Here is a 27758-nt window from a genome sequence, read left to right on the forward strand (position 1 = left end):
GTTTTTCACAAAAATGGGATGCGCAAAGGGTTTGGAAGGCCTGCAGAGTGCTCCTGGGGGCCAGGGAGGGCAAAAACCAGATGCGCGGAGGCCAAAATCTATTTTTTTTCTTGTATTCCTCTTCGAAATCTTGGTGCGTCTTATACTCTGGTGCATCTTATTGTCTGAAAAATGCGGTAGCTATTTCATTGTACTTTTTTTAAACCAACTGCTTCCAGGGGACTGATTGCCAAGAAGGTTTGGTGGAGGCCAAGTGATGTGATTTTTGGTCCTTGTGAGAGAAGGATTGCAGCTTTCTGGGCCTACTTAGGTTAGGAAAGAGGAATCTAGCATTTTTTTTTAATGGCTTAACAACCATGTTTTTAAAAGGCCTACGTTCTTCCCTGTAATTAGGATATTTAAGCCATGACAAAAGGCACCCTTTCATCTTCAACTCTGCCGTGCAGCAGCACAACTGTCAGCCCAAACAGCCAAGCTAAGGCTTTGTGTTAATTACTCCTTTCATAAGCAAAGATCAACAAAGGAGTCTTATTAACCCTAGTTTGCAGGTGGAGGAGGGCCAGGAGCCTGCAAGGGATATCAATCATCTGGTTGCTTTGCCTTCAGAATTGGTTTCTTGGTTTCTTGGTTTGTTTATATCCCACTGTTATTATTTTTTTACAAATAAGGCAGCAAACCTATCCGACACATTCTTCCTCCTCCTGTCCCCCCCCCCTCGCAGTGACCCTGTGAGGAGGGTTGGGCTGAGAAAGAGAGAGGGACTGGACCAAGATCGCCCAGTTGGCTTTCTGGCTAAGGCAGAACTAGAACTCCCAGTCTCCTGGTGATTGGCCTATAGTCACCCAGCTGGCTTTCATACCTAAGGCGGAACTAGTGATGACATCAGACTTCTCCTGATGATTGGCCTAAAGTCAACTAACCCATTTTCATGCCTACAATGGAACTAGAACTCCCAGTCTCCTGGTGATTGGCCAATAAAAGTGAAAGTTGGCCATGAAAGTTGGCTTTCATTCCTAAAGTGGAACTAGAACTCCCAGTCTCCTGGTGATTGACTAACAGTCACCCAGCTGGCTTTCATTTCTAAAGTGGTACTAGAACTCACTGTCTCCTGGTGATTGGTCTAAAGTCAACCAGCCCATTTTCATGCCTACGGTAGAACTAGAACTCCCAGTCTTCTGGTGTTTGGTCAATAGTCACCCAGATGGCTTTCATACTTAAAGTGGAACTAGAACTCACTGTCTCCTGGTGATTGGTCTAAAGTCAACCAGCCCATTTTCATGCCTACGGTGGAACTAAAACTCCCTGTCTCCTGATGGTTGACCTAACATCAGGATTTGGGTTTGGTTAGTCCAGAGAAAAGAAGGACTAGGAGTGACCTGATTTCAGTATTTGAGGGGCTGCCCCAAAGAAGAGGGGGTGGTCAACCTATTTTCCAAAGCATCAGAAGGCAGGGCAAGAAACCACGGATGGAAAGTCCTCAAGGAGAGAAGCCAGGAATCCAAGCGTTCCCTTCCATCCCAAGTAGGTTTCTTCAGCCTTCCGAGAATCAGGGATAAACGACAACTACTGTATAATATTGTTGGAAAAACACTGACTTCAATTATCGGATATTTGTCTAGGCTTTGCTGCAATGCTGTTGCTCCCCGTGGAGGATCAGAATGAAAATTTGCCAAAACAATTCTGCAGGTTGTCCCCAAACTGCCAACTTTTTGCACTGCTAGCAGTTGCAAAGAAAACAACTGCAGGTTTAAGTCTGGCTTCTTCAGCCAGAAGGTTCCCCAGCTTCCCCTGTTCTAAGGTTGGTCTTTCCACGGGGCTGTGAAAATCTTTCCAACGGGAAGTTTTGCAATGAGTCAAAGCTTAACCAAGACAGCCAGGATCAGACCATGAAGTAGCTTTAGGAATCTGCAAAAAGCAGCAGCTTTGGAACAACGTTCTCTTGACGATCAAGAAGAACCTCACTTGAAGGACTGGGCTGCCTTAAATGTCTCATCACCACCAACCGGATCCCTTGATTGGCATGAACCTAGAAACCTTTGACTGGAAAGCGAGTCAGTGGGAAAAAGCACTGTTTCTGACAGCCCAGGAATCATGGTTTACCATGAGATTGCCACGAAGAGCTGATCTGGAGGAGTGACAAAATCCCAGCAATTATGAGTAACATCCCAAACAAAAACCTAACCCACCTCACAGCCTCACCTTTCTCAAATACAACTTCATTCCTCTGAAACACACCTGTTGACTCTATGAACAGTCCCTAAGGCAGGGGTCAGCAACCTGTGGCTCTGGAGCCACATGTGGCTCTTTCACCCCTCTACTGCAGCTCCCTGTCGCTCAAAATATGCATCACAACCGCCAAGGTGCGACACCCGCCAGCATGTGATTTATTGAGCTTTTCAACCCTCGGTAGGCCAACCATGGATAAATTCAAGGAAAGAAACATTTCAGAAGAAAACAGAACATTTAATTCAACTACATATGCTAGTTTTGTGGCCGCTCAAGAAATAGTCAGGCACAGGGATGGGTTTTGTGGCTCCCGGTGGTTTTTTTTTTCTGTGGGAAACGGGTCTAAATGGCTCTTTGAGTGTCTAATAATAATAATAATAATAATTTAATTTGTATATCGCCCTTCTCCCGAAGGACTCAGGGCGGTTTACAGCCAAGTAAAAACAGCAATCAATAACACAATACAGATAAAACAATAACTAAAAAATTTATCCAAATTTGGCCCCAATTTAAAATACATTTAAAAACCATAAAACCCAATTAAAAATTAAAACCCAATAATAACATCTAAAAATTCTATGCCAGTCCTGCACGGAAAAATAGGTACGTCTTCAGCTCCCGGCGGAAGGTCCGAAGGTCAGGGAGTTGTCGGAGTCCAGGGGGAAGTTCGTTCCATAAGGTAGGAGCCCCCACAGAGAAGGCCCTTCCCCTGGGGGCTGCCAACCAACATTGCTTGGCTGACGGCACCCTAAGGAGTCCCTCTCTGTGAGAGCGCATGGGTCGGTGGGAGGCAAATGGTGGCAGTAGGCGGGTCCCGTAAATAAGTTGCCGACCCCTGCCCTAAGGAGATGCTCAAATGAATAGATCAAAATGTACAGCGCTTCCATTTGCTGTTCAATTCCTGAATTCAACCCATTCATGCAATTCGAAATTCCCTGAATTGCTTCTAGCTACAGAAGATCGTACAGCTGGACGGGATGGCAGAGAAACGATGACGATAAAGGCAGGGGAGAGCAAGAGGAAGAACTTGCCTCCACGAATTGCAAGGCTTTTAAGGTAAAAAGATGATCGGGCTCCCTGCCACGACTGCACACACGTGCACATACCCTCACGTTAAGATATGACTCAGAAAACTCTAATTAGGACTCATCAGATGACAGCACCAAACAAACCTAAAAGAAAGAAACAATTGCGTGGCTTTAGGAAAAAATAAATAAATCAGCGTATTGCTTCAAATCTTCAATTAACTTGCACAATGAAAGACGCCAACTTCTCCAGAAAAGGGCAGAAGGATGCCTCAAGTACAGCAATCCATCTAAGAGGCAGATCATTTTTATATATTTTAAAGAGATAATTGAACCGGGTTGGCCGAGGCACTGAATCATTCACTCGTTAGGCTTTGAAGGACCAAAAATAGCAAGAGATGGAGCAGATTGAGAAGAGAAATATAAAAGGTGGGCGTAGTCCCACGTTTGGGAAGCTGATTCAAGGACTCAGTTGGCCTGTCAGGAAGAGAAGTCCCTGCAAATCGTATCTCAATCTGGATCGTCCTGGGATCTTGGAGAATCGGCACCCGATTTCTTTCGCTCAGGCTGCTGCTATTTCAAAACCTGGCTTTGCAGAAGAATTGGACCAATTTGAGGAGGCTGTGGGGGATCAATGGTTACTAGCCAGGAAGGTGGCTAATGGGAGATCTGCAGGCTTCCTTGTGCAGCTGGTTGGTCGGTATGAGAAGAACTTGTTCGTCTAGCTCAGAGGTCTCCAAACCTGTCAACTTTAGGATTTGTGGACTACAACTCCCAGAATTCCTCAGCCATGCTCCATATAGCAATCCCTAGCCATGCTGAGGAATTCTGGGAGCTGAACAGAATAGAATAACAGAGTTGGAAGGGACTGGCCTGATTTTTTAATTGCTAAATTTTTAAATTCTTAAATTTTAAATTTTAATTGTATTTTATTGGGTATTTTATATGGTCAATTTGGACGGTTTTAATTTCGGCCTTTATGGAATAAGTTTTTTAATTGTTATTTTAGTGTGTATATAAATTGTTTTAATGCAGGCTGTACACCGCCCTGAGTCCTTCGGGAGAAGGGCGGTATAAAAGTTTAATTAAATAAATAAATAAATAAATAAATAAACCTTGGAGGTCTTCTAGTCCAACCCCCTGCTTCGGCAGGAAACTCTATACCACTTCAGACAAATCTCTTCTTAAAAACTTCCAGTGTTGGAGCATTCACAACTTCTGGAGGCAAGTTGTTCCACTGATTAATTGTTCTAGCTGTCAGGAAATTCCTCCTTAGTTCTAGGTTGCTTCTCTCCTTGATGAGTTTCCACCCATTGCTTCTTGTTCTACCCTCAGGTGCTTTGGAGAATAGCTTGACTCCCTCTTCTTTTAGAAGATATTAGATATTCTTCTAATATCTCAGCCCCTGAGATATTAGAGGACTGCTATCATGTCTCCCTCCTGCTTTTCATTAAACTAGACATACCCAGTTCCTGCAACCATTCTTCATATGTTTTAGCCTCCAGTCCTCAAATCATCTTTGTTGCTCTTCTCTGAGCTCTTTCCAGAGTCTCAACATCTTTTTTTTACATCGTGGTGACCAAAACTGGATGCAGTATTCCAAGTTCCAAGGGGCCGGATAGCCCCTTCCAAGGGGCTATTCCAAGGGGCCGGATAGCTCAGGCTGGTAAGGCCTGTTATTAAGAACACAAAGCCTGCAATTACTGCAGGTTCAAGCCCGGCCCAAGGTTGACTCAGCCTTCCATCCTTTATAAGGTAGGTAAAATGAGGACCCAGATTGTTGGGGGGGCAATAAGTTGACTTTGTAAAAATATACAAATAGAATGAGACTATTGCCTTATACACTGTAAGCCGCCCTGAGTCTTCGGAGAAGGGCGGGGTATAAATGTAAACAAAAACAAAACAAAAAAAAGTGTGGCCTTACCAAGGCATGATAAAGTGATATTATTGAAGTCCACAAGTTTTAAAGTTGCCAAGTTTGGAGTTGCTAAGTTTGGAGACCCCTGGTCTAGATGAGTGAGAGGTTTCATCCGGTTTATGTTCTTACATCTTCATGTGTAATAAGATCTCCATTAATACACCAGGAAAATCCTTCTGCACTTGTTTTCAAGCAAGGAGGTTTAAAGGTGTAGGCTTTTCCATCAAACGCAGCTAAAAAGGATGAATCACAACACACTACCTCTATAAATATAATGCCAATTAAGAAGGGACGATCTGCTGGAGAATGATGAGGACTCCCACCAACTTCAAAAGGAATTTTGGATGAACTGAATTTCAACGCAGCAGGGAAATGATTAGATGCTGGTCAAAAGAGCTATCGAGATTCGAGATGTGAGATCTAAATTCAATTGATCGAATCTCCATTATTATTATTATTTTTTTGCCAAAAAGATGTCCCACAAGATGGGTAAAAAATTACTGCTGATGCTTGCTCTAGGACCAGAAGATCCTGGTTCAAGTCCACGGTTAGCCATGGAAACTGACTTGGTGACTTTCAGCGGAGACACCCAACTGATTTCAAAGAGGTGTTGAAAAGATCAAAGGGAAGGAATTAGTTCACAAGTCACCTTGAGCTCCTGGGGGAAAAGCAAGATCTAAACCCATGAAATAAATAAATACATCAAGAAACGCTTTTTTAAAAAAAATAGTAATGAAACTTAAGATACACCTGGTTGAACCTTGAGGGACCTTTAAAAAGAAACATCTATGCTAGTCTCCAGTCTCACTGTGCACAGAAAAACAGGATTATATTATCTTGAAGGTGATTATGCAGACATTTATTTTACACCTAACTTCTTGTTGTGTTAATCGCAACAATATTAGCTGTGTCACAGTGCTTGGTTTTGTCAACAAGGATCCTGATTTAATACCGTCCCTCTTTTCCTGCCAAGCTAATGCACCTAAATTCTAGAACGTTGCTAGCTGATTGTTTTTCAAAGAGCTGTTTGGCATTTACATCCAGACTTGGTTAAAAAACAAACAAACCAAAAAAAACAACTCTTTTGAAAGATGACATGGCCTGGCCAAGAAGTCCTTTTTCATGCTCAGATGCAAATTTTACTTCACATCTGGTTGTGGGAGATTAAAAATAGAAACCAGAATGGGAAACAGATGCAAGTGATTTGATTAAAACTCATTTGACAAGGAAATTATTATAAAATCCAGATCTAATGGTTTCCAACTCTATCAATGAAAAGAGATATCATATTTGGCCAAGATGTTTCACATTTGTCCTGCCCAACCCAACCATATTTTAATTCCATATTTCCGGGCTCATCCTTCAATGCCTAACTGTTGAAGTGAGAAATGCTGGAATGACTGACTTACCTGTATTTTTCAGAATATAAGACGCACCTTTCCCCCCCCACCCAAAAGAGGGTGAAAATCTGGATGCATCTTTTCTTCTGAATGTAGCCCTGCCCAGCTTCTCAAAGGGAGGTTTCAGAGGCTGAAAGAAGCTTCAGAAAAAAAGCTCCCAAACAGAGCTTCAGAAAAAAAGCCCCCAATAGAGCTTCAGAAAAGAAGCTTCCAAACAGAGTTTCAGAGGATTTTTTTCTGAAGTTCTGTTTTGGAGGCTTTCAGAGGCAAAAAAAAGTTTTTTCTGAAACAGAGTTTTAGAAGTTTCAGAGGCAGAAAAAAAAAGCCAAAAAAGGCAAGGCACAGAGCTCACAACCAAGGAACCTGTTGCTAAAATTCACCTTTGGGAACAGCGGATTGGAGGTATTCCGGGAGGCCAATCCATCTGCCAATCAGCTTTTTTCTTATTTTCCTTCCCAAAAACTAAGATGCGTCTTATACTCTGAAAAATATGGTAAATCCTCTTTACAGTCAAATCTGATCAAAGGCTTTTCTATATTTATGAACTATTTTTATTTACTTTCTTATCAGCAGGACTCACAGGAGGTCTCAAGGTTTCACTTCTCAACAGATACATGAAAGCTTTTGCACGCTTGGAGCTTTGAAGGTTTTCTCTGCTGGACTCTCAGCATGCGTGGGGCAAAAGGCCAAGGGACCTGTGGACATAAGAAGGTCACAAAGCCCATGGTGCCAACTAATTCGCATCCGTCCGATGCATATTACGTGTGTCAAGTAGGCGGGGTGTCAACTTGCAAAAATGACTTCAGCTGAAGCCATGCTTACTTCTGCTTCGTTTCTTGGTTGCCATTCAAGGGGGAGGGAGGGGGGGCGACCATAAGGGGGGGACACACTCAGGAATGTGACAGCTCAGCTGGCTAGCCATAACATCCACCAGCCGGTGTGAGAACCAAAGTCATGTCAACAGATACCTGTTGAAGTTGAGGGGAACTTACATCTGGATTGGCCCATGTGACCTGATAGGTAGAGGTGGGCTGCTGGGGGTTCGCAGGGGTTCAGGAGAACCTCTAGCTAACATTCTGTGAAGTTCGGAGAACCCCCAAATCCTACTCCTGGCTGGCCCCTCCCACCCTTCCCCTCCCCTCCCAGGAGTCCCCAATGCGGCCCGTTTTGGATGCAGGTAAGTGCAAGATGGGCGTGGAGGCTCGGGGAGGGCGAAAAATAGGCCTAGTGGAAGTTCAGCCTCCAGAGGGCCTCCAGTGCCTGGGGAGACTGTTTTCACCCTCCTGGAGGCTCAAGGAAAGCCTCCGGAGCCCAGGAAGGGCAAACACCCCCCCTTGCCGTGGTGCAGGAGGCTGACTAGGCCACGCCCACCAAGGCCACACTCACCCAGCAACCGGGCAGAGAACTCTTTGCTAACATTTTTGAAGCCCACTCCTGCATAGCAGGGTGGGGAAGTCTCATTCTTTTAACTATCCCTAAGCGTGGGAATATATTAGAGCTAGTTTCACCTTTCTAAGTGCTGGTACGATGTACTCAATAAAGGATTTCTTGAACCTGAACAAAAAGTGTCAGAGACCTGACTTCCCGGAGTTCATTACTCAGAACGATGACTTCATGAGACGCATCTGTGGGGATTCTACCAGGCACTTACCACGCTGATTACAACGTGTTTCAGGTGGTTCTTGACTTACAAACAGTTCATTTCATGAGGGTTCAAAGTTACGACGGCACTGAAAAAAGTGACTTATGACCATTTTACACACTTTACGACCTTGTATCACCCCCCCCATAATCACGTGATCAAAATTCAGACACGTGGCAATCGGTTCATACTTACGACGATTGCAATGTCTCAGGCATTGGGGGAATCTTTTGTAACCTTCTGGAAAGCGAAGTCAAAGGAGAAACCTGGTGTTGTGTCTTGCCCGCCCTCAGAGCAGCCGGGGCCTTCTTATCTGCTCCCGAACACGGAGGAATGTATGCCTCCCGGCCCCAGTCCTGGCTCCATGCCCAGACAAACTGCAGAAGAAGGAGCACCTCTCGGCCCCAGCCCTGACTCCATGCCCAGGCAAACGGAGCAGCTAGACCCCTCCCCCTCCTCCACAGCATGTGAGCCTGAGGAGGGTTTACTCCCAACAACAGCTGATTGGAGTGACCCTCGCATCAGAAGATTGGAGAGGCGGAGGCAACAGAAGGAAGGGAGGGGCAGGCCTTAATGAGTGCTGAGTCATGGAGCCACACCCCATGGCCTATATAAAGGATCTACTTTCTGGCAGTCTCTGAGTCAGGCAAAAGTCGAACTTATCTTGCTGAAATCACTTACTGGTCTCCTGCCTGCTCTGAGGACTTTGCTAGGACTTTGGGCAGAGCTACAGAGGCAAGCCTGATTCGGATTTCCCTGACCCGGCCGTCAGCGGAGGAGTGGGACACGACACCTGGTTCCCTTCACAACCGTGTTGCTAACTTAAAAACTCCAACGATTCATTTAACGACGGTGGCAAGAAAGGTCATAAAATGGGACAAACCCCACTTAACCACTGTCTCACTTAGCAACAGAAATTTTGGGCTATGTTGTCGTCGTAAGTCGAGGATTTATTTTATTTTATTATTATTTAAAATATTTTAATGTAGCATTTTTTAAACACACAAAGGAATTTTGACCATTTTTCTTTTCAACAGGTTCGGGTCGGTCACAAATTTCTTATTTATACATTTTTTTCCTTCCTTATTCTAACGTATCTTGTATACATACACTTCTAATATTAATTTAAGCGGGACAAAACCCACTTCACCTCTGTCTCACTTTAGCAACCAGAAATTTTGGGCTATATTGTCATCGTAAGTCGAGGATTTATTTTTATTCTATTTTTCTTTCTTTTCTTTTATTGCAATAAATCCACTTTCTAGCTTTAATTATGGACTCCTTGCTTGAAACCTTGGGTTGTCCTCTTTTTAAGGCTAATCATTTTCTCCAAGCTCTACTGTTCAGGGTTAATGAGGAATTCTGCTGAAAATTTATCCCTGGTGCCCCTTGGCTGCCATGAAGGTCATGGTAGTTGATGACACCTAATTCATCTTTCCTACCACAACTGCACAATGGTGACATGATGAAAGGCCTAGAGACTAAAACATCTGAAGAACGGTTGCAGGATTTGAGTATGGCCAGTCTAGAGAAAAGAAGGACTTGTGGGGGGACGGACATGATAGCAATGTTCCAGTATTTGAGGGGCAGCCCCAAAGAAGAGGGAGTCAATCTATTCTCCAAAGCACCAGAAGGCAAGACAAGAAACGATGGATGGAGACTCATCAAGGAGAGAAGCAACTTGGAATTAAGGAGAAACTTCCTAACAGTGAGGACAATTAACCAGTGGAACGACTTGCCTTCAGAAGCTGTAGGTGCTCCCATGGCTGGAGGTTTTTAAGAAGAGATTGGACAACAGTTTATCTGGAATGAAACAGAGTGTCTTGCTTGAGCAAGGGATTGGACTAGAAGACCTCTGAGGCCCCTTCCAACTTGATTCTGAATCCGGGACTTCAGAAAGCAAATATTTTGGTTTGTGATACGGTGAGTCTAATGGGGTAAGGTGACTTGGGAAGAAAAGCCATAAGTGGGATGGGTTTGAGAGCCATTAGACTGAGAGTAGAACGGGATGCAAAGGGTGTGAGTTTATTTTTGGAAGGAATAAAACACCGAGGCTCTGACAGGTTCATGGCCAAGGTTCGTACTGGCAGAGAAGCATGGCCAGCACCTATTAATACTAATATAGTAAGCCCAGAGTTGTCTTTGACACATCGACTCAGTTTTTCGTCTGCTTTGGATGCAGAACAGGTTGCCGTTGTGTGTGAAGTGAGTGATAAACACCAGTCCAGTTAGGAAGCCGAGCAAGAGATAAAGATGCAAATCTGAGACCACTGAAGATTAGAATAGAATAGAATAGAATAGAATAGAATAGAATAGAATAGAATAGAATAGAATAGAATAGAATAGAATAGAATAGAATAACAGAGTTGGAAGGGATCTTGAACGTCTTCTGGTCAAACCCCCTACTTAGGCAGGAAACCCTATAGTATTTCAGACAAATGGTTGTCCAATCTCTTCTTTAAAACTTCCAGTGTTGGAGAATTCACAGCTTCTAGAGGCAAGTTGTTCCACTGATTAATTGTTCTCTCTGTCAAGAAATTTCTCCTTAGTTCTAGGTTGCTTCTCTCCTTGGTTAGTTTCTATCCTTTGCTTCTTGTCCTGCCTTCAGGTGCTTTGGAGAATAGCTTGACTCCCTCTTCTTTGTGGCAACCCCTGAGATATTGGAAGACTGCTATCATGTCTCCCCTAGTCCTTCTTTTCGTTAAACAAGACATACCCAATTCCTGCAATCGTTCTTCATATGTTTTAGCCTCCAGTCCCCTAACCCTCTTGGTTGCTCTTCTCTGCACTCTTTTTAGAGTCTCAACATCTTTTTTACATTGTGGTGACAAAAACTGAATGCAGTATTCCAAATGTGGCCTTACTAAGGCATTATAAAGTGGTATCAACACTTCACGTGATCTTGATTCTATCCCTCTGTTTATGCAGCCTAAAACTGTGTTGGCTTTTTGGCAGTTGCTGCACAGGGCTGGCTCCTATTTAAATGGTTGTCCACTAAAACTCCAAGATCCCTCTCACAGTTACTACTATTGAGCAAGGTACCTCCTATACTGTACCTGTACGTTTTGTTTTTCTTGCCTAAATGTAGAACCTGACTTTTTTCACCGGTTCACCAGATCACACAATAGAAGCCTAACCTTAATTATGGTCTATTCCAGTTGATTCACAGTTATGACGGCAGCAGTATCCCGGGTCCCCTTTTGCGTCCTTCTGACAAGCAAGGTCTATGGGATCACAACAACCCTGTTGCTAACGGAAGAACTGCAGGGATTTTGCTTAAGAACCGTGGCCAGAAAGCTCATAAAACGGGGAAAAACTCACTTAACAAAATTCTCACCTAGCCATCAAACTCAATTGTGGTCGTAAATTGAGGTCTACCTGTACAGCTCTTTAAAATGCCCCCCCCCGTCTCCTTTCCCCTATCTCTGTCTCTCTCTCCTCTATTGCTTTCTCTCTCTCTCTCTCCTTTTTTTCTTTCTCTCCTTTCTTTTTCTCTCTCCCTCCCTCCCTCTCTCTCTCCCCCTTCCCCCTCTCTCTCTGCCTCTCCTCTTTCTCTCTCTTTCTCTCTCTCTCTCTTTCTTTCTCTCCTCTCTTTCTCTCCTCTCTCTCTCCCTCCCTCTCTCTATCTCTGTGTCTGTCTGTTTCTCTTTCTCTTTCTTTCGCTCCTCTCTCTCTCCTCTCTTTCTCTCTCTCTCCTTTCTCTCCTTCCCTCCCTCTTTATCTTTGTTTCTGTCTCTGTCTCTCTCTTTCTCTCTTTCTCTTTGTTTCTGTCTGTCTGTCTTTCTCTCTTTCTCTATCCCTCCCTCCCTCTCTCTTTGTTTGTCTCTGTCTGTCTGTCTTTCTCTCTTTTTCTCTCTTTTTCTCCTCTCTCTCTCTCTTTGTTTGTCTCTGTCTGTCTGTCTCTCTCACTCTCTTTCTTTCACACACACACACACACACACACACACACACACACACACACACACAAACACACACCAAAAAACCCCCCCACAGCCTGGCCTCTTTCCTTTCCCAACATGGGCTGTCTAATCAGCTCTCGGCAATGCTGATTAGGGATCTCTTAATTGCTGTGGCTTGGCCCCAAACACTTTTGCAGGCCTGCGAAGTCTGCAGAAAGGTTCTGCTAGAATGTCTTGCAGCTCTTCCGAGGTTAACAAGCTGATTATAACAGGAAGTTTGTGGATTTCATCTCGCCTCGGTTGGGAGTATTTTTAGACCCGTGGTTTGGTGGGAGGATGGAGAAAGAACTTTGAGCCGGAGGGAGACTCAGTGCCAAAGGTACAGATTGCGATAATTACTTTTTCCAACAGCGGCAATTCGCAACATCCTTGCTAGGTGTGACAAAAACATACATTGTTGAACTGATGAATTAACTACAGTAATGAGTACAGTATAAAAAAAATCCAGTGCAATCCTCGTCTGCATTAACAGAGGGATAGAATCAGAGCTGGCATTCAGCTGGCTTGGACCGGTTTGGCCGAACCCATAGGAGAAATCATGGGTGGGCCCGTTCACCCGCCCTGTCTCCATGCCGTCCGATTTAGGCAGGTCTTTGAGGCCAGGTGCAGGTGCACAAGAAGTGACCATCAGCACGCGGGGGGGCAAACCGGTAGCAACATAATATGAAACACACCGCTGGACAGAATCAAAGATCACGCAAAGTGTTTAATACCATTTTAGAATCCCTTGGTAAGACCAAACTTGGAATGTTGCATCCAAACTTATTTCTCCCTTTCCCCCTCATCCTAAATGTTGTGCAAACGCTGCTGCAAATTGTTCCCATTTTGCAGACGTAAAGAACAAGGAACCAGGAACCCATCCCATTCTACAACAACGATTTTGCTGAATTCGATGGAACGGACTCCCTGCCAAGCATCTCTCATTGTACGGTTCTTTCTCACGACGAATAGAATAGAATAGAATTTTTTATTGGCCAAGTGTGATTGGACGCACAAGGAATTTGTCTTGGTGCATATGCTCTCAGTGTACATAAAAGAAAAGTACATAAAATATCAATCAATCAATAGCTGTTTTTTCCCCCAAGTCCTTTTTAACGCCAGGAGTCTTCTGCTTGTAAGAACCTCAACTGACCATCGCTATCTTTTCAACACCAAAGGTGTCTGATACCATTTTTCAAATAAAAGATATCTGGTAGCGAAGATCGCTGGGAAATATAATTTCCCAAGATTCCTGCGAAGGTAATTTAATTTAATTGGCTCCCGGTAGTCAAATTACTGTTACAGCCTTAATGAATGCTGTTGAGCATCACAATCTAGTCGAGATAATTTAGCCTGGGGGTGAGAGAGGCTGGTTTGGTCTCCTTGCAAAGAGAGGCTTGCAGAATTCATTACGTTCCAGATAACGTTAGGCAGAAGCTGGAATTTGGCCTTAATCGTGGGCTTTATAAATGAACGCATCTGGACTTGTTAAGAACTGTGTTTTAAATCAGCTCCTGTAGGCTAGCCTGTTTTCTGTCAAATCCAGGAAACGTTGCCTAGTACTTATGTCAGTCGATAACGATCTTTGCAGTAACTTTTTGCAAAATAACATCTTTGCAGAGAAACTCTCAAACCCAGCAGATCTGTTCACACACTCTCTCGTGCACAGTGACTAAAACTCCTGCCAGATACATGTATTTTGGCTTGTATTTCTACGTGTATTTCGGGCAGGAAATGTTACTATTGGTGCATGATTGGATGCCTTTTAAATGGTGCGGCATACCATTGTTGTTGTTTTTTTAAAAAAAAAAACTGGTTTTTTTATTCTAAGCTTTGTGGCGAAGGACAAAAAGGTTTACAATGGCTTCATATTACCAACTAGGTGGAGCAAGGATTTCTCCTGTCAGAATAGAGCTGGGCGGGACCTTGGAGGTCTTCTAGTCCAGCCCCCTGCTCAAATAGAAGACCCCATACCATTTCAGACAGGTGGCTGTCCAGACCCTTCTTAAAAACCTCCAGTGATGAAACACCCACAACTTCTGTTCCACTGGTGAATTGTCCTCGCTGTCAGGAAGTTTTCTCCTTCATTCTAGGTTGTTTCTCTCCTTGATTTAGCTTCCATCCATTCTTCCTTATTCCACCTTCAGGTGCTTTGGAAAATAAAGTTGACCTTCCTCTTCTTTCTGGCAGGCCCTCAAATACTGGAATGCTGCCATCGTGTCACCCCTAAGTCCTTCTTTTCGCTAGACTGGCCGAACCCAAATCTTGCCATTGTTCTTCATACGTTTTAGTCTCTGGATTGGACGTACGAAGGTTTTTTGTTTTTTTTTAAGTTTTAAAACTTTCCTTCAGTTTATTTGAGGCATGCCACAACATTCCCCTGTTTCTTCATAACTCGGGCAGTGGTCCCTCCCAGATTTAGAGGCTACAAGCAGGGTTGAGCTGCTGGGGGTTCGCAGGGGTTCGGGAGAACCTCTAGGTAAGATTCTGGGCAGTTCAGAGAATCCTCAAATCCCACTCCTGACTGGCCCTTCCCACCCCTCCCCTCCCTTCCCAGGAGTCTTCGCACAGCCTGTTTTGGATGTAGATAAGGTGCATGTGGAGACTCCAGGAGGGCGAAAAAAGGGCCTACTGGAATTTCGGGAAGGCCAGAAACAGACCCGTTTCCGGCCTCCAGAGGGCCTCCAGAGCCTGGGGAGGCTGTTTTCACCCTCCCAGAGGCTCAAGGAAAGCCTCGGGAGCCCGGGGAGGGCAAAAACACCACCCCCCTGGGCGTGGTGCAGGAGGCTGACCATGGCCATGCCCACCCAACAACCAGGCAGAGAACCCCTTGCTAAAATTTTTGAAGCCCACCCCTGGGTACAAGATTTGTGTAATATCATTTGCAGACACCCCCCCCCCATTTGAAGCCCTTGCAGTTCTCCAAAAGGATATAATAACAAACGTCCTATCAAGAACCTGTGATTTAAATGTAAGTATATTCCTCACCACTCAGCTTTCCAGAATGCCACTCGTACAACCTCTACAAAATACTGAAATATTAATGTTACGGCCAAACTTCGGGGAAAGTTCTGCCGTCAAATAGGACATCTGGCGGCCGTCTCCAGGAGGGCCTTTTACCAAGTCCGCTTGGTCCGCCAGTTGCGTCCCTTCCTTGACCGGGATGCCTTATGCACAGTCACTCACGCTCTGGTTACATCTCAGTTGGATTACTGCAATGCTCTCTACATGGGGCTGCCCTTGAGGTGCACCCGGAGGCTGCAGTTAGTCCAGAATGCGGCTGCACGAGTAGTAATGGGAGCCGCTCGTGGCTCCCACGTAACACCACTGCTCCATAGACTGCACTGGCTTCCTGTGGTCTTTCGGGTGCGCTTCAAGATTTTGGTTACCACCTTTAAAGTGCTCCATGGCTTAGGACCCGGGTACTTACGAGACCGCCTGCTGTTACCCTATGCCTCCCACCGACCCGTACGCTCTCATAGAGAGGGTCTTCTCAGGGTGCCGTCCGCCAAACAGTGTCGGCTGGCGGCCCCCAGGGGTAGGGCCTTCTCTGTGGGAGCATCGACGCTCTGGAATGAACTCCCCCCTGGCCTACATCAAGTGCCTGATCTTCGGACCTTCCGTCATGAGCTAAAAATATACTTATTTATTCAAGCGGGACTGGCATAATAGTTTGATTTTAAATTGGGGTTTTATTAATATTCTTAAATATTTTAAATTTAATTTTAATTATTAGCCGTTTTTGTAATTTTGATATGTTTTAATTTGTTTTAATTGTACATATTTTGTATTTTATCTCCGGCTGTACACCGCCCTGAGTCCTTCGGGAGAAGGGCGGTATAAAAATTCAATAAATAATAATAATCGCAGCCATTGCTTGCTCGGCATTTCATTTATTTTCGTCTAAAACCAAGACAGGGAGTCCTCGACTTACAACAGTTGGTTTAGTGACCGTTCAAAGTTACGACGGCACTGAAAAAGAAGTGGCTTACAGCCGTTTTTCACACTTAGTACCCTAGCAGCATGCCCGTGGTCAGGTGGGGTTAAAAGGTCGCAAAATGGGGCAAAAGCTCACAAATGTCTCACTTAGCAACAGAAAATTTGGGCTCCATTGTGGGCATAAGGCGAGGACCACCCATATTGCTGTGATGGCAGCCTCATCTTCTCACTCCTGTTCTCATTTACTGCTTGGAACGCAGATTGTAGCACGTTATTCGAAAGTGTAAACTTCGACGCAAAGAAAGTTGTGCGGTATTGATCTAAGTTGCTGTTTCTCAACCTCAGCACATTTCAGATATGCGAACTTCAACTCCCCAAATTGAAGTCTCCACATCTGAAATTGGCTGACATTGACAAACCCTGATTTAAGCAAACAAAACAAAACCCAGTTTCCTAGGTGGAATGAACTCTAAAAAGGTTAACTCCAAGACTTTCGATGAAGATGCTTCAATAAAAACACAACTGGTTGGGATTTGTTAAGGGGCTTATCTGTATGGAGACCTACAGACAAATAGAATAGAATAGAACAGAATAACAGAGTTGGAAGGGACCTTGGAGGTCTTCTAGTCCAACCCCTGCTTAGGCAAGAAACCCTACACCATTTCGAACAAAGGGTTATCTAATCTCTACTTTGGCCACCTAATGAGAAGGAAGGACTCCCTGGAGAAGAGCTGAATGCTGGGAACGATGGAGGGCAAAAGAAGAAGGGGACGGCAGAGAAGGAGGTGGCTGGATGGAGTCACTGAAGCAGCTGGCGTGAGCTTAAATGGACTCCAGGGGATGGTAGAGGACAGGAAGGCCTGGAGGAACGTTGTCCATGGGGTCCGATGGGTTGGACACAACTTTGCAACTAACAACAACAGATAGATGATAGATAGATAGATAGATAGATAGATAGATAGATAGATGATAGATAGATAGATAGATAGATGATAGATAGATAGATAGATAGATAGATAGATAGATAGATAGATAGATAGATCGATCGATCCAAGGGACTCCTGCAAGTCCCTTGGACTGCAAGGCGATCCAGCTGGTCAGTCCTAGAGGAGATCAACCCTGACTGCTCTTTAGAAGGCCAGATCCTGAAGAGGAAACTCAAATACTTTGGCCACCTAATGAGAAGGAAGGACTCCCTGGAGAAGAGCCTAATGCTGGGAAAGATTGAGGGCAGAAGAGGGAGTTGGGCTGTTCTCCAAAGCACCTGAGGGTAGAACAAGAAGCAATGGGTGGAAACTGATCAAGGAAAGAAGCAACTTAGAACTGAGGAGAAATTTCCTGACAGTTAGAACAATTAATAAGTGGAACGACTTGCCTGCAGAAGTTGTGAATGCTCCAACACTGGAAATTTTTAAGAAAATGTTGGATAACCATCTGACTGAGATGGTGTAGGGCTTCCTGCCTGGGCAGGGGGTTGGACTAGAAGGCCTCCAAGGTCCCTTCCAACTCTGTTGTTATATTATATATTATAAAAGAAGAATGGGACAACAGAGAATGAGGTGGCTGGATGGAGTCACTGAAGCAGTTGGCTTCAATGGTCTCTGGGGGATGGTAGAGGACAGGAAGGCCTAGAGGAACATTGTCCATGGAGTCATGATGGGTCAGATATGACTTCGCAACTAACAACAACAACCAATCTCTTCTTAAAAACTTCCATGGTTGGAGCATTTACAACTTCTGGAGGCAAATTGTTCCACTGATTAATTGTTCTAACTGTCAGAAAATTTCTCCTTAGTTCTAAGTTGCTTCTCTCCTTGATGAGTTTCCATCCATTGCTTCTTGTCCTGCCTTCAGGTATTTTGGAGAAAAGTTTGACTCCTCCTTCTTTGGGGCAGCCCCTGAGAGATTGGAAGACTGCTATCATGTCTCCCCTGGTCCTTCTTTTCACTAAACTAACCATACCCAATTCCAGCAACCGTTCTTTATATCTTTTAGCCTCCAGTCCCCTAATCCTCTTTGTTGCTCTCCTCTGTGCTCTTTCTAGAGTCTCAACATCTTCTTTACATCATGCTGAGCACATTAATGTTTCTGCCCACATTCACAGATTTTTGAGAAATATATTTGTTACCAAGGAGGTCTAGAAGATGGATCCCCTTGGGATTCTCTTATCTTTTCTGAGTTTCTACTATTTTTTGCCTCTCTGTCAAACATGCCTTGGGGAGAATTTTTTTTAAAATAACTACACAGCCATGGCTCAGATGAGTTGGAACCATACAGGACCTTCCGTCCAGAAACACAATGCTTTCTGGAGTCCAGTTGAATCTATATTACAGTCAGAGATCACCCTAAGGAGGGTGTGATACAGTCGATTAATACATCAGAATCTAAAAATGAAAATGATGAAACATAGAGCAAGCCCCACTGTCTGCTAGCCCTAATGATGTTACTTAGTTGGGTTATGAAATGTCTGTAAGAAAACAACCAAGTTTGTTAAACACCAAGGACCCAACAGTCTTCATCGTCCTCCGCCGCCACCCACAGCCCCCAATCCCTCTTAGAACTGATGATGTTACCTAGTTGGGTAATGAAACGTCTTCAAGAAAACCTCCAAGCTCAGAGAGCACCAAGGACCCCGCTATCCTCCTCCTCCTCTTCCTCCTCTTCCTTCTCCTCCCCTCTTCCTCCTCTTCCTCCTGCCATTTTCATCCTCCATTTCACCAGGCCCATTCCCTTCTAGCATTGACGATGTTACCTAGCTGGATCATGAAACGTTTGCAAGAAAACCACCAAACTCAGAGAGCACCGAGCCCCCCCCCCCACTGCCCCAAATGTTGGAAAGCTAGAAGATATAAAATATATATTAAAAGAGAAAATTGACACGCTTTCTGGATTTTCCAAACTAGATCAGAGCACCGTTGCAAAAACCTATCTGTTCTGCTCTTCCCAATCATGTGTGAATAAGAGATAAGTAGTTTTACTCATCTGATGACAGACCAATCAACGTCCACACCCCGAACAACAAATCATCTTGAGACTGTCAGCTGGCTGTCTTGTTGTTGTTTTCTTTTAACCTAAGTAACACAGACGGATTTTTTCAAACCCTTTCTGTTAACCAGCGTGAAAATGCGCCAGATTCCTGCCCCCCCCCCCGCGAAAAAAACATGTTTCAATCCGAAAAGGCAAAACAAAGGCAGACTATGAATGAGGATGGAGACCCTCCTTCCTCCCTGTCTAAAGGAGACCATAAAAACCACCGAATGGACCACGCCGGCACAGCTTCCTGGAACAGCAACAACACTCCCCACCCCCAGCCTCTCATCTCCACACACCCTCCAGAAGCACAAAGCTTATCAGGGCACGTGTCCGTCATGAACGCATCTCAAGAACAAAAGAAGTTAGCGCACGGATCGCTTCGCCAGGAATGACGTGCGCCGAGGTCGAAGCGGTCTCTGCAAATCAAAACTGCCCCGTTGGAACATAATATTTAGTCTAAAAATAATTTTTTGAAAAAGGCACATGGGAGAAGGCATCTGAAGGAGCTTCTGTCTCTCTCTTTCTCTCTCTCTCTCTCACACACACACACACACACACAAACAGAGGTGACAAACTCGTTCACATGATATGGGCCAAGATGGGGAGGGTGTGGGGGAGACATCGCCAAGGATTGTAAACCTCCCATACCCCCCCCCCCCGATGGATTGATACCCTTCTTGGCTGCTTGCCTTTGTCTAACAAAAGTAGAAAGTTTATCACAAAAAAGATGGCTTCTAGGAAAGCCCACCCCTCAGCATTAAAAGGACAGAAACCCATTATGGGTATTGTTTAGGACGGTCACTGTCTGAAGCAGCCATGCTGGTTGCCCTAAACGTGAGTCCTTCTGTTTTTCTGGCAGAGCCTAGCGACATGAGAGTTTGACTCCCAACTACATGGTGGTCACTTCATTGCAGAAGAGCTCATATAGAAGAGGACCAAAGCAACTGATGCCTACCCCACCCTTGGTTTTTCAAGACAATGGTGTTTAGATCACAAATCTATTTTTGCCCCCACTTAGGCCCTGATTTATCTGGAATAAAAGGGGAGCTATTCACTCAAAACCCCCTTCCTGTATCATCCGAGACATTCAGGTTTGTGCCCGGTATGGAGTCCTCAATCCTCACGGAACATCCTGGGTTAGGATTGATGCTGAAGATCAAACCTTTGAAACCCAGAATTCAGTCTTACTTTGCAGCAAAATAGGGAAAGGAGGGTAGGTTGCATTCGCCCGAAGGGGACCACAACAAAAACCTTGCGCCAACCTGCCAGGATGTAAGCTGGATCAGATAGAAAACCTCTTTGGATGCTGCCTGCCCCCCATCTCCACACCTCTGAAAAGCGGGAGGACCCTTCCAGAGATCTGGATTTGCTTCACCCTCTTTCCCCCTGGACAAACCCAGAGATGGCCAGACAGAAGCGTGAGAGAGCATCTGTCCCTGGGAACTGTCTACAAGTCCCCCTCCTCTTCCTCCTCCCGCTCTCCCTCCTCCTCCTCCCCCTCCCTCCGTCTCCATAGCAATTGTTGGCCAGTTTATATATTCAGAAGCGAGTCGGTGTGTTGTACAGCAAAACATTTGCAAGAAACCTGGCGACAAAGCATCCCTCTAGCCTAGTCAGATTTTATGCCTGGGCTTCCTGCAGGCATCACCCTCACCGATGCAGTGCCCACAACCCGAAGCCCACATGATTCCAACGTAGGAAACCAAGTTCCAATTTTTTTGGAGGGGGAGGGAGGGAGGGAGGTGGGAGCTGCATGGCACCCTGCTAGGACATCACTTCTCTATCCATTGCAGCTTGAGCAAACAAGGAGACCAATCCCATCCGTCTTCCGGCAGATCCTAAGCTACTCTACTGTTTTCTCCTTGAGCGTGGAGTAGATATGGGTGCTCCATGGGCTTCGAAGCCGGGCAGGACTAGATGTCCCCGGCCCAAGCTACAGGGGAGGGTGGGAGGTAAAACAGGTGCTTCCTAACCCTACCAAGATGCCTTCAGGTGTCTACCAGGTGGAAGTAACGGCAGTCCGCAGGGAGACTTTGGACTGAGAAGTGCAGGATGTTCCTTCTGGCTCCTGACTCAACCCCCCTCCCCCCCCCGCAAAAAAACAGCATTGTTTTTTTTTCAGTTCAACAAAGCAGAGCCCTCCCCACAACTCTCTGGCTTCCCACCCCCCTCCAACCTCCTCATATGGGCTCCGTTATAGACCCCGCTCGGTTCCTCCTGGCAAAGACCCCCTCCCGCCCCCCGCCCAAAGCGGGCTTTGCTTTCTGTTTCTCACCCCCTCCCCTCCCGGCGGTGGGGAAGATCTGAAGCCACAGTCGTGCAAGGAGACAGCCTGAGTGGAACGCCACGCGCTCTCTCTCTCTCTCTCTCACACACACACACACAAAAGGGAAGTACAAGGGAAGACTGCAGTATTATAGGAGGTCTCTCTTTTACGGGGGTGGGGAGGGAGGGGGGTTAAATAGGTTAGTTTCCCCCCCCCCTCCTCTCCCCTCTTCTTCCAGGACAGGGATGGAAAGGTAGTGAGGTGGAGGGATGGAAAGGACGAGGCTGAGGGACAGCCGGGGAGCCAAATGAAACCAAAAAGACGCAAAGAGAAGGAGGGGGGTGGGTGGGTGGAAAGGGGGTGGGTGAGCTATGGGGCTGGCACGCCACTTCTCTCCATCCCTTCATTTACCCCCCCCCCTCCCGCAAAGGTCAGCCAAGCCTGGGAAGATGGAAAGAGGTTTTTTTGAGGGGGGGGGGGAGGGAAGCTGAAGAAGGTCCATTCAAGACAACGGAGGGGAATGATGGAGAAGGGAGAGCAAGAAGGATGGGGAAGAGAAGCGGAGGTCCACTCCCTTACCTTTAGAGGCATCTTTCTCTTCTTTCGGCTTGATCACCTTCCCGCTCATAGATCCCAGTTTGGTTGTAGAGATTCCCCCAGAGTACCGCGTGGCGCGGCGAACCGGATTTCCAAGAAACCAGGAGATAAATAAAGAGAGACGCGCAAGAGAGAGAAAGAGAAGAGAGATGGATGGATGGCTGGGTCGTTTTTCTTTCTCTCTGTGTCTCTCGTCTTCCTCCCTCTTCCCTTTTCCTTGGGCCCTTTTTTTCTTTGTTGTTGCTCTTTCCCTTCTTTCGTAGATCAGGGGAAGGAGGGCTGAAGAAGAGGGAAACCCTAGAAATGGGGAGGGGGGGGAGAGAGAGAGAGAAAGAGGGAGAAAGAGAGCGAGAGCGAGGAATCAGTCACGGATCCAACCAAGCCCTGACTGGCTGCCTGGCTCCTTCGGTGGCTGGCGCAGAAGAATGCGCCCAATACCACCACGGAAGCTTGGAGGGTTTGGGAACCGCTGCTGGGGGGAGGGGGAGGAAGGACGGGGCGAGGGTGGGGGGGGGGCTTCTGTCTTCTTCCCACCCACCCACCCCCTTCCCTTTAGGCAAGGATGAAAGGGGGACGCAAGAAGGTTTGTTTCCTGCACATCTGCCAGATATCTCGGGCCCCCCCTTGGGCTGGGAGGTTTGCAGGAGACAAAAGCTGGATCGCAACCCACCTCCCTCCCTTCACCACCACAACCTACCCACCCTGGTTTTTTTTGCGGGAAGAAATTCTCGTCCCCCTCACCAACCCCCTTTCTTAGGAAGCAGCAAAGACCTCCAGGCGGTCCTGGAGAACCGTAAGCTTTGGCTGTGAGGAACCCACCCTCAGATGCCTCTGGAAGGCAGGACACACCCCTCTCTTTTGGCCCTGCTCCAGCCACCAAGGTTGGATGGTCTGGTAGACATGAGGTGGCAGACGGCTGGCTAGGATTGTTTCTCTCCACACCCCCCCCCCTTTGGAAAGTCTAGAGACGTCCCCCCAGGAGAAGGAAGCGGGGGTTGTACGCCACAGGAGGAGAACATGCTGAGTTTCCAAAATCAGGAATCTCAAGGAAGGACCAGAGGAGACGTGGGGGTCTTTTTAGTTCTCCAGGTGAGGCAAGCAGACCTACCTGTTGGGACGGAGAGCCAATGGGGGATTATAGTCTCAAACAGGAAAGGTGTGGGCATAACATAACATAACAACAGAGTTGGAAGGGACCTTGGAGGCCTTCTAGTCCAACCCCCTGCCTAGGCAGGAACCCTACACCATCTCAGTCAGATGGTTATCCACCATTTTCTTAAAAATTTCCAGTGTTGGAGCCTTCACAACTTCTGCAGGCAAGTCGTTCCACTGATTAATTGTTCTAACTGTCAGGAAATTTCTCCTTAGTTCTAAGTTGCTTCTTTCTTTGATCAGTTTCCACCCATTGCTTCTTGTTCTACCCTCAGGTGCTTTGGAGAACAGCCCGACTCCCTCTTCTTTGTGGCAACCCCTGAGATATTAAAACACAGCTATCATGTCTCCCCTAGTCCTTAGGAAGTCTTTCCTGATACAATTGGGGGAATGAAGAAGGAGGGAAAAAGGAGCAATGCTCTGTTATTTGAGGGGTTGCCACAGAGAAGAAGGGGTCAACCTATGCTCCAAAGCAGGACAAGGAGCAATGGGTGGAAGCTAACCAAGGAGAGAAGCAACCTAGAACGAAGGAGGAAAATTTCCTTGACGGTGAGAACAAGTAATCAGTGGAACAATTTGCCTTCAGAAGTTGCGGGTGGAGAGTTTTTTTAAAAGAAGAGATTGGACAACCATTTGTCTGAAGTGGTGTAGGGCTTCCTGCCTGAGCTGGGGGTTGGACTAGAAGACCTCCAAGGTCCCTCCCAACTTTGTTATTGTGTGACTTTGAACAAAGAAGTCCACCAATAACCACCAGCTAATGGATGGGTGGGAAGAGAGGAATAAACAATGCACACTTCATGCTAGTAAAAATGCATAAGCCCCTCCATGGAATTCTCTTGGCAGTAATGCAACTGTCTATGGAGATTCTCAGAAACCCAGGTCATGATGGTCTCAAAGGTGCATTTTTTCCAAACGACCATGGGACTTCCTTTGTTTTTCCTTGAAGACATTTCGCTTCTCATCCATGGAGGAAGCTTCTTGCATGAGAAGCGAAATGTCTCCAGGTAAAACAAAATCCAGTTTACTTTTGAGAAAAGTGCCTTTGAGACAATAGGATATAATTTTCTTCCATGATACTTTTCACAAGTCCTAGTCTAGACAGATTAACAGAGTTGGAAGGGACCTTGTAGGTCTTCTAGTCCAACCCCAACCCCGCCCAAGCAGGAGACCGTACATCATTTCTGACAGATGACAGTCCGGTCTCTTCTTGGAAGCCTCCAGTGATGAAGCTCCCACAACTTCCAAAGGCAACTTCTGTTCCATGGGTTGATGGTTCTCACTGTCAGGAAATTTCTCCTGATTTCTAGGTTGAATCTCTCCTTGATCAGTTTCTTGTGAAATGTTCTGGTGGCTTCCAACTCCGTTATTCCAAATCAGTCAAGAAAAATAGGCCCTCCCACCCATCAACATCATCTTGAAAGGTTTTCCAAGGCGGCAGAGTCAACAGAAATGAAGATGCCCCATCCTCCTTTCTGTTGGCTCTCTAAGAACTTCATAGGAGGAAGAGCTGCATCTTGGTCTTTTTCCCATTCGCCCCATGGGAAAGAGACAGTCCTGATTCTCCTAAGATTTGGGGGAATAGGTAAAACTATTTTCAAGGTCAGAGGGCGCGATGTTATCAGGGACTGAGTGGTATGATGTGTCCTTCAAATGATGTGCTTGAAAGCCACATTCTCAAAAGGGACAGCTGATGCCAGGGGAAAAAAACAACAATTGATTTCATCTGGCTCGACGCGTAATTAAAATTAAATATAGTTAATCAAAGTCCTCTTCACACATGTGTTTAATAGCTTTCTCTACAATTCAGAAAGCGTTTGGGAGGTCCCCCCAAAGACCATGCCTGGAGCTTTGAGGGCTTCATTACAGCTTTGGTCTGTTTTAAGAGAGGTCACCTTGTCGGTCTGGTGAAATGTAAAATTTGTTACTACCGGTTCTGTGGGCGTTGTTCTGTCCCGCTCGCTTCAGTCCGAGCGATGACTTAATTAGCCGGCAACTATCAGCTCTGGCAGCAAACCAGCGAGCGTCTGCCAAGTGTCTCTGTTATCTCTCTTGATGCCGATGAGTCAACCAGGAACAAACAGTACTTCAGCTCTAGTTAAGCAATTGATTTGCTTGCCACGAAGTGGTATAGCAGCCCTTGCTGCTTTTATATCCTGTGGGGTTTGGCTCCATGACTCAGCACTTCCTAGGCCTGCCCCACCCTTGCTTCTGTTGTTCCCACCTCTCCTGCCTATGAAACCTAGGGTCCAGCCAGGCCTGATTGCCATCAGCTGGGTCTGGAGGCGTGGCCTGGGGGGGATCAGGGGATGGAGGCCTCGTTATCTCCTCCACCTGGCCTGCCTCTGGCTCCTGGAGCTGAGCCAGGGAAGCCGGTGCTCCCGAGGTAAGTCCTGATGGCCCTTCCCCCTCACTTTCCAAGTCACTTTCTGGCAGGGGGCCCAGCTCGGGGGGCGCAGACACAACAGGCGTGGCTTGGTGGGGGGGTGTTTAATGTGACTGGGTGGGTGTGGCCAACTTTTTTTTTTTTACTTTTAAAAGCATTTTTTCTATAACCTCTTTGGCCAAAGTTTAAAAGATTAAAAGACTTACTTATTCACACACATTACGTTTCCAAAAGACCCCACAAATATGAGCCTCTGGTTTCAAAGATACTTTTGTTGCATTTTCGACAACTCAGATTCCTTCATTCTACCCAAATGGGACGGTTGCAAAACTCAGTTGAGGAAGTCACCCCCAAACTTGGATGCAAATCAATAAAATCTTTCTTTAAGGGTTATTGCTTAAAAGCTTACAGGCTAAAAAGCCAGTAATTTGCACACTTTCGAGTCAAAGAGATGTCCAGCTCTTTAAGAGTGTCTGATGATAGATGACAGGTGCATCCCCCCAGATGATGTCACTCACCTACTGCCCAATCAGAGCTAAGTATTTCTCAGACAGAATTTAATGAGCAGAGAAACATTTCCCATCTGAATTGTCCGACTTGCTGGTAGTTAATTTACTTTTCAAAATTCACTGCAGGAAGATACATTTGGTAGGGCTGTCATTTGCTAACCCAAGCCTTTTATTTCTGAATTGTTTAACCTTTGGAGGTGCCCCCCAAATGTTTCTGTTTTTAGAAAACGGGTGTCCTTCTGCTACGGTTGAAGGACTCATTTAGAACATGGTCTGGAGTTGACGAATTCCAGAAGCTGCACTGGATTAGGGTGGAATCCATCATTCCATTATACTGTCTACTGTTGGAAGAAAAATAATTTAAAAACAATAACAGTGAATTAAATGGCCATTTTATTCTTTGCTCGAGTCACCAATGACCACACTCTTCACTGTAGAACCTGTTTAACAATCCTTCCTTCCTTCCTTCCTTCCTTCCTTCCTTCCTTCCTCCCTCCCTCCCTCCCTGCCTATCTTTCCCTCCTTCCCTTTTCTCTCTCTCCCTCTTCTTCCTCCCTCCCTCTTTCATATTTCCTCCCTCCCTCCCTCTCTTTTATATTTTCCTTCCTTCCTTCTTTTCTCCCTTCTTCCCTTCCTCCTGCCTTCTTGCCTTTCTTTCCCTCCTTCCCTTTTCTCTCTCTCCCTCTTCTTCCTCCCTTCCTCCTTCCCTCCCTCTCTCTCTTTCATATTTTCCTTCCTTCCTTCCTTCCTCCCTCCCTCTCTCCCTCCCTCCCTCTCTCTCTTTCATAGTTTCCTTCCTTCCCCCCTTCCCTTTTCTCTCTCCCTCTCCTTCCTCCCTCCCTCCCTCCCCAACACATTGACCCTGACTCTAAGCCAAGTGTAATTTAACCATCTTGTGATCTAAATAGTCATACTGAGTTTCAAGAAGAATCATTACAGCCCGTACGTTATACAGGACTGAAAACTCAAAGAGTTTGCACCACACTGCTTGTTATGGCTAAGTATTTTCTTCAATCATTCTCTCACTAAGAATTCAGTATCTAAATTGTCCGCCATTGGATATTCCATTGTCCAAAAGGACCTGTTGATTGGGCTCCCAGCACAATCATGCGTTGCAAGGAAAGCTATCAAACCAGAGAACCAACATCTTCATTTAGCAATCAGAACCCTTTGACTAACCACAGGTTGTTCAGGATTGTTGTGAGGTTAAAATTAGTTGGAGGGGTTCCTCAATCCTGAGCTGTGAGAGAGTTTGAGCGGTCCTTGGTGCTCTCTGAGATTGCTTGTTTTCCTGCAGGCATTTCATTACCCAAACTAGGCAACATCATCAGTTCTAGAAGGAGGGAGGAGGAGGAGGAGGAGGAGGAGGAGGAGGAGGAGGAGGAGAATTATCCTAGGATCCTTGGTGCTCTCTGAGCTTGGTTGTTTTCTTGTAGATGTTTCATTACCCAAACTAGGTAACATCATCAGTAATAGTCCTGCTACTAGCATGGATGACATTACTGTATGTAGTTAGAGTCATGAAACGTCTTCAAGAAAACAAGCAAGCTCAGAGAACAACAAGGACCCCTCATGTCAATCCTGAGCAACAAATATTCTATAATAATAATAACAACAAAGTTGGAAGGGACCTTGGAGGCCTTCTAGTCCAACCCCCTGCCCAGGCAGGAAACCCTACACCATCTCAGACAGATGGTTATCCAATCTCTTCTTAAAAACTTCCAGTATTG

At 45.8% G+C, this 27758-nt stretch overlaps 1 protein-coding gene across 3 annotated transcripts in view; it reads right to left on the reverse strand.

Moving 5' to 3' along the window:
* The window catches only part of FGF13 (fibroblast growth factor 13), a 138922-nt gene that overhangs the window by 109176 nt on the left and 1988 nt on the right, over positions 1-27758 (reverse strand). For 2 of the 3 annotated variants that reach the window (XM_058197218.1, XM_058197214.1), the window contains exon 2: positions 21967-22281. The exons of the other annotated variant lie outside the window; for it this stretch is intronic. In XM_058197218.1, coding sequence (XP_058053201.1) covers positions 21967-22015 — 49 coding nt within the window. In that variant the 5' untranslated portion in view covers positions 22016-22281. The remainder of the gene's footprint in view (positions 1-21966; positions 22282-27758) is intronic. 3 annotated transcript variants of the gene reach the window in all.

Source organism: Ahaetulla prasina, chromosome 11, assembly GCF_028640845.1.
Source record: "Ahaetulla prasina isolate Xishuangbanna chromosome 11, ASM2864084v1, whole genome shotgun sequence".
NCBI lineage: Eukaryota > Metazoa > Chordata > Lepidosauria > Squamata > Colubridae > Ahaetulla > Ahaetulla prasina.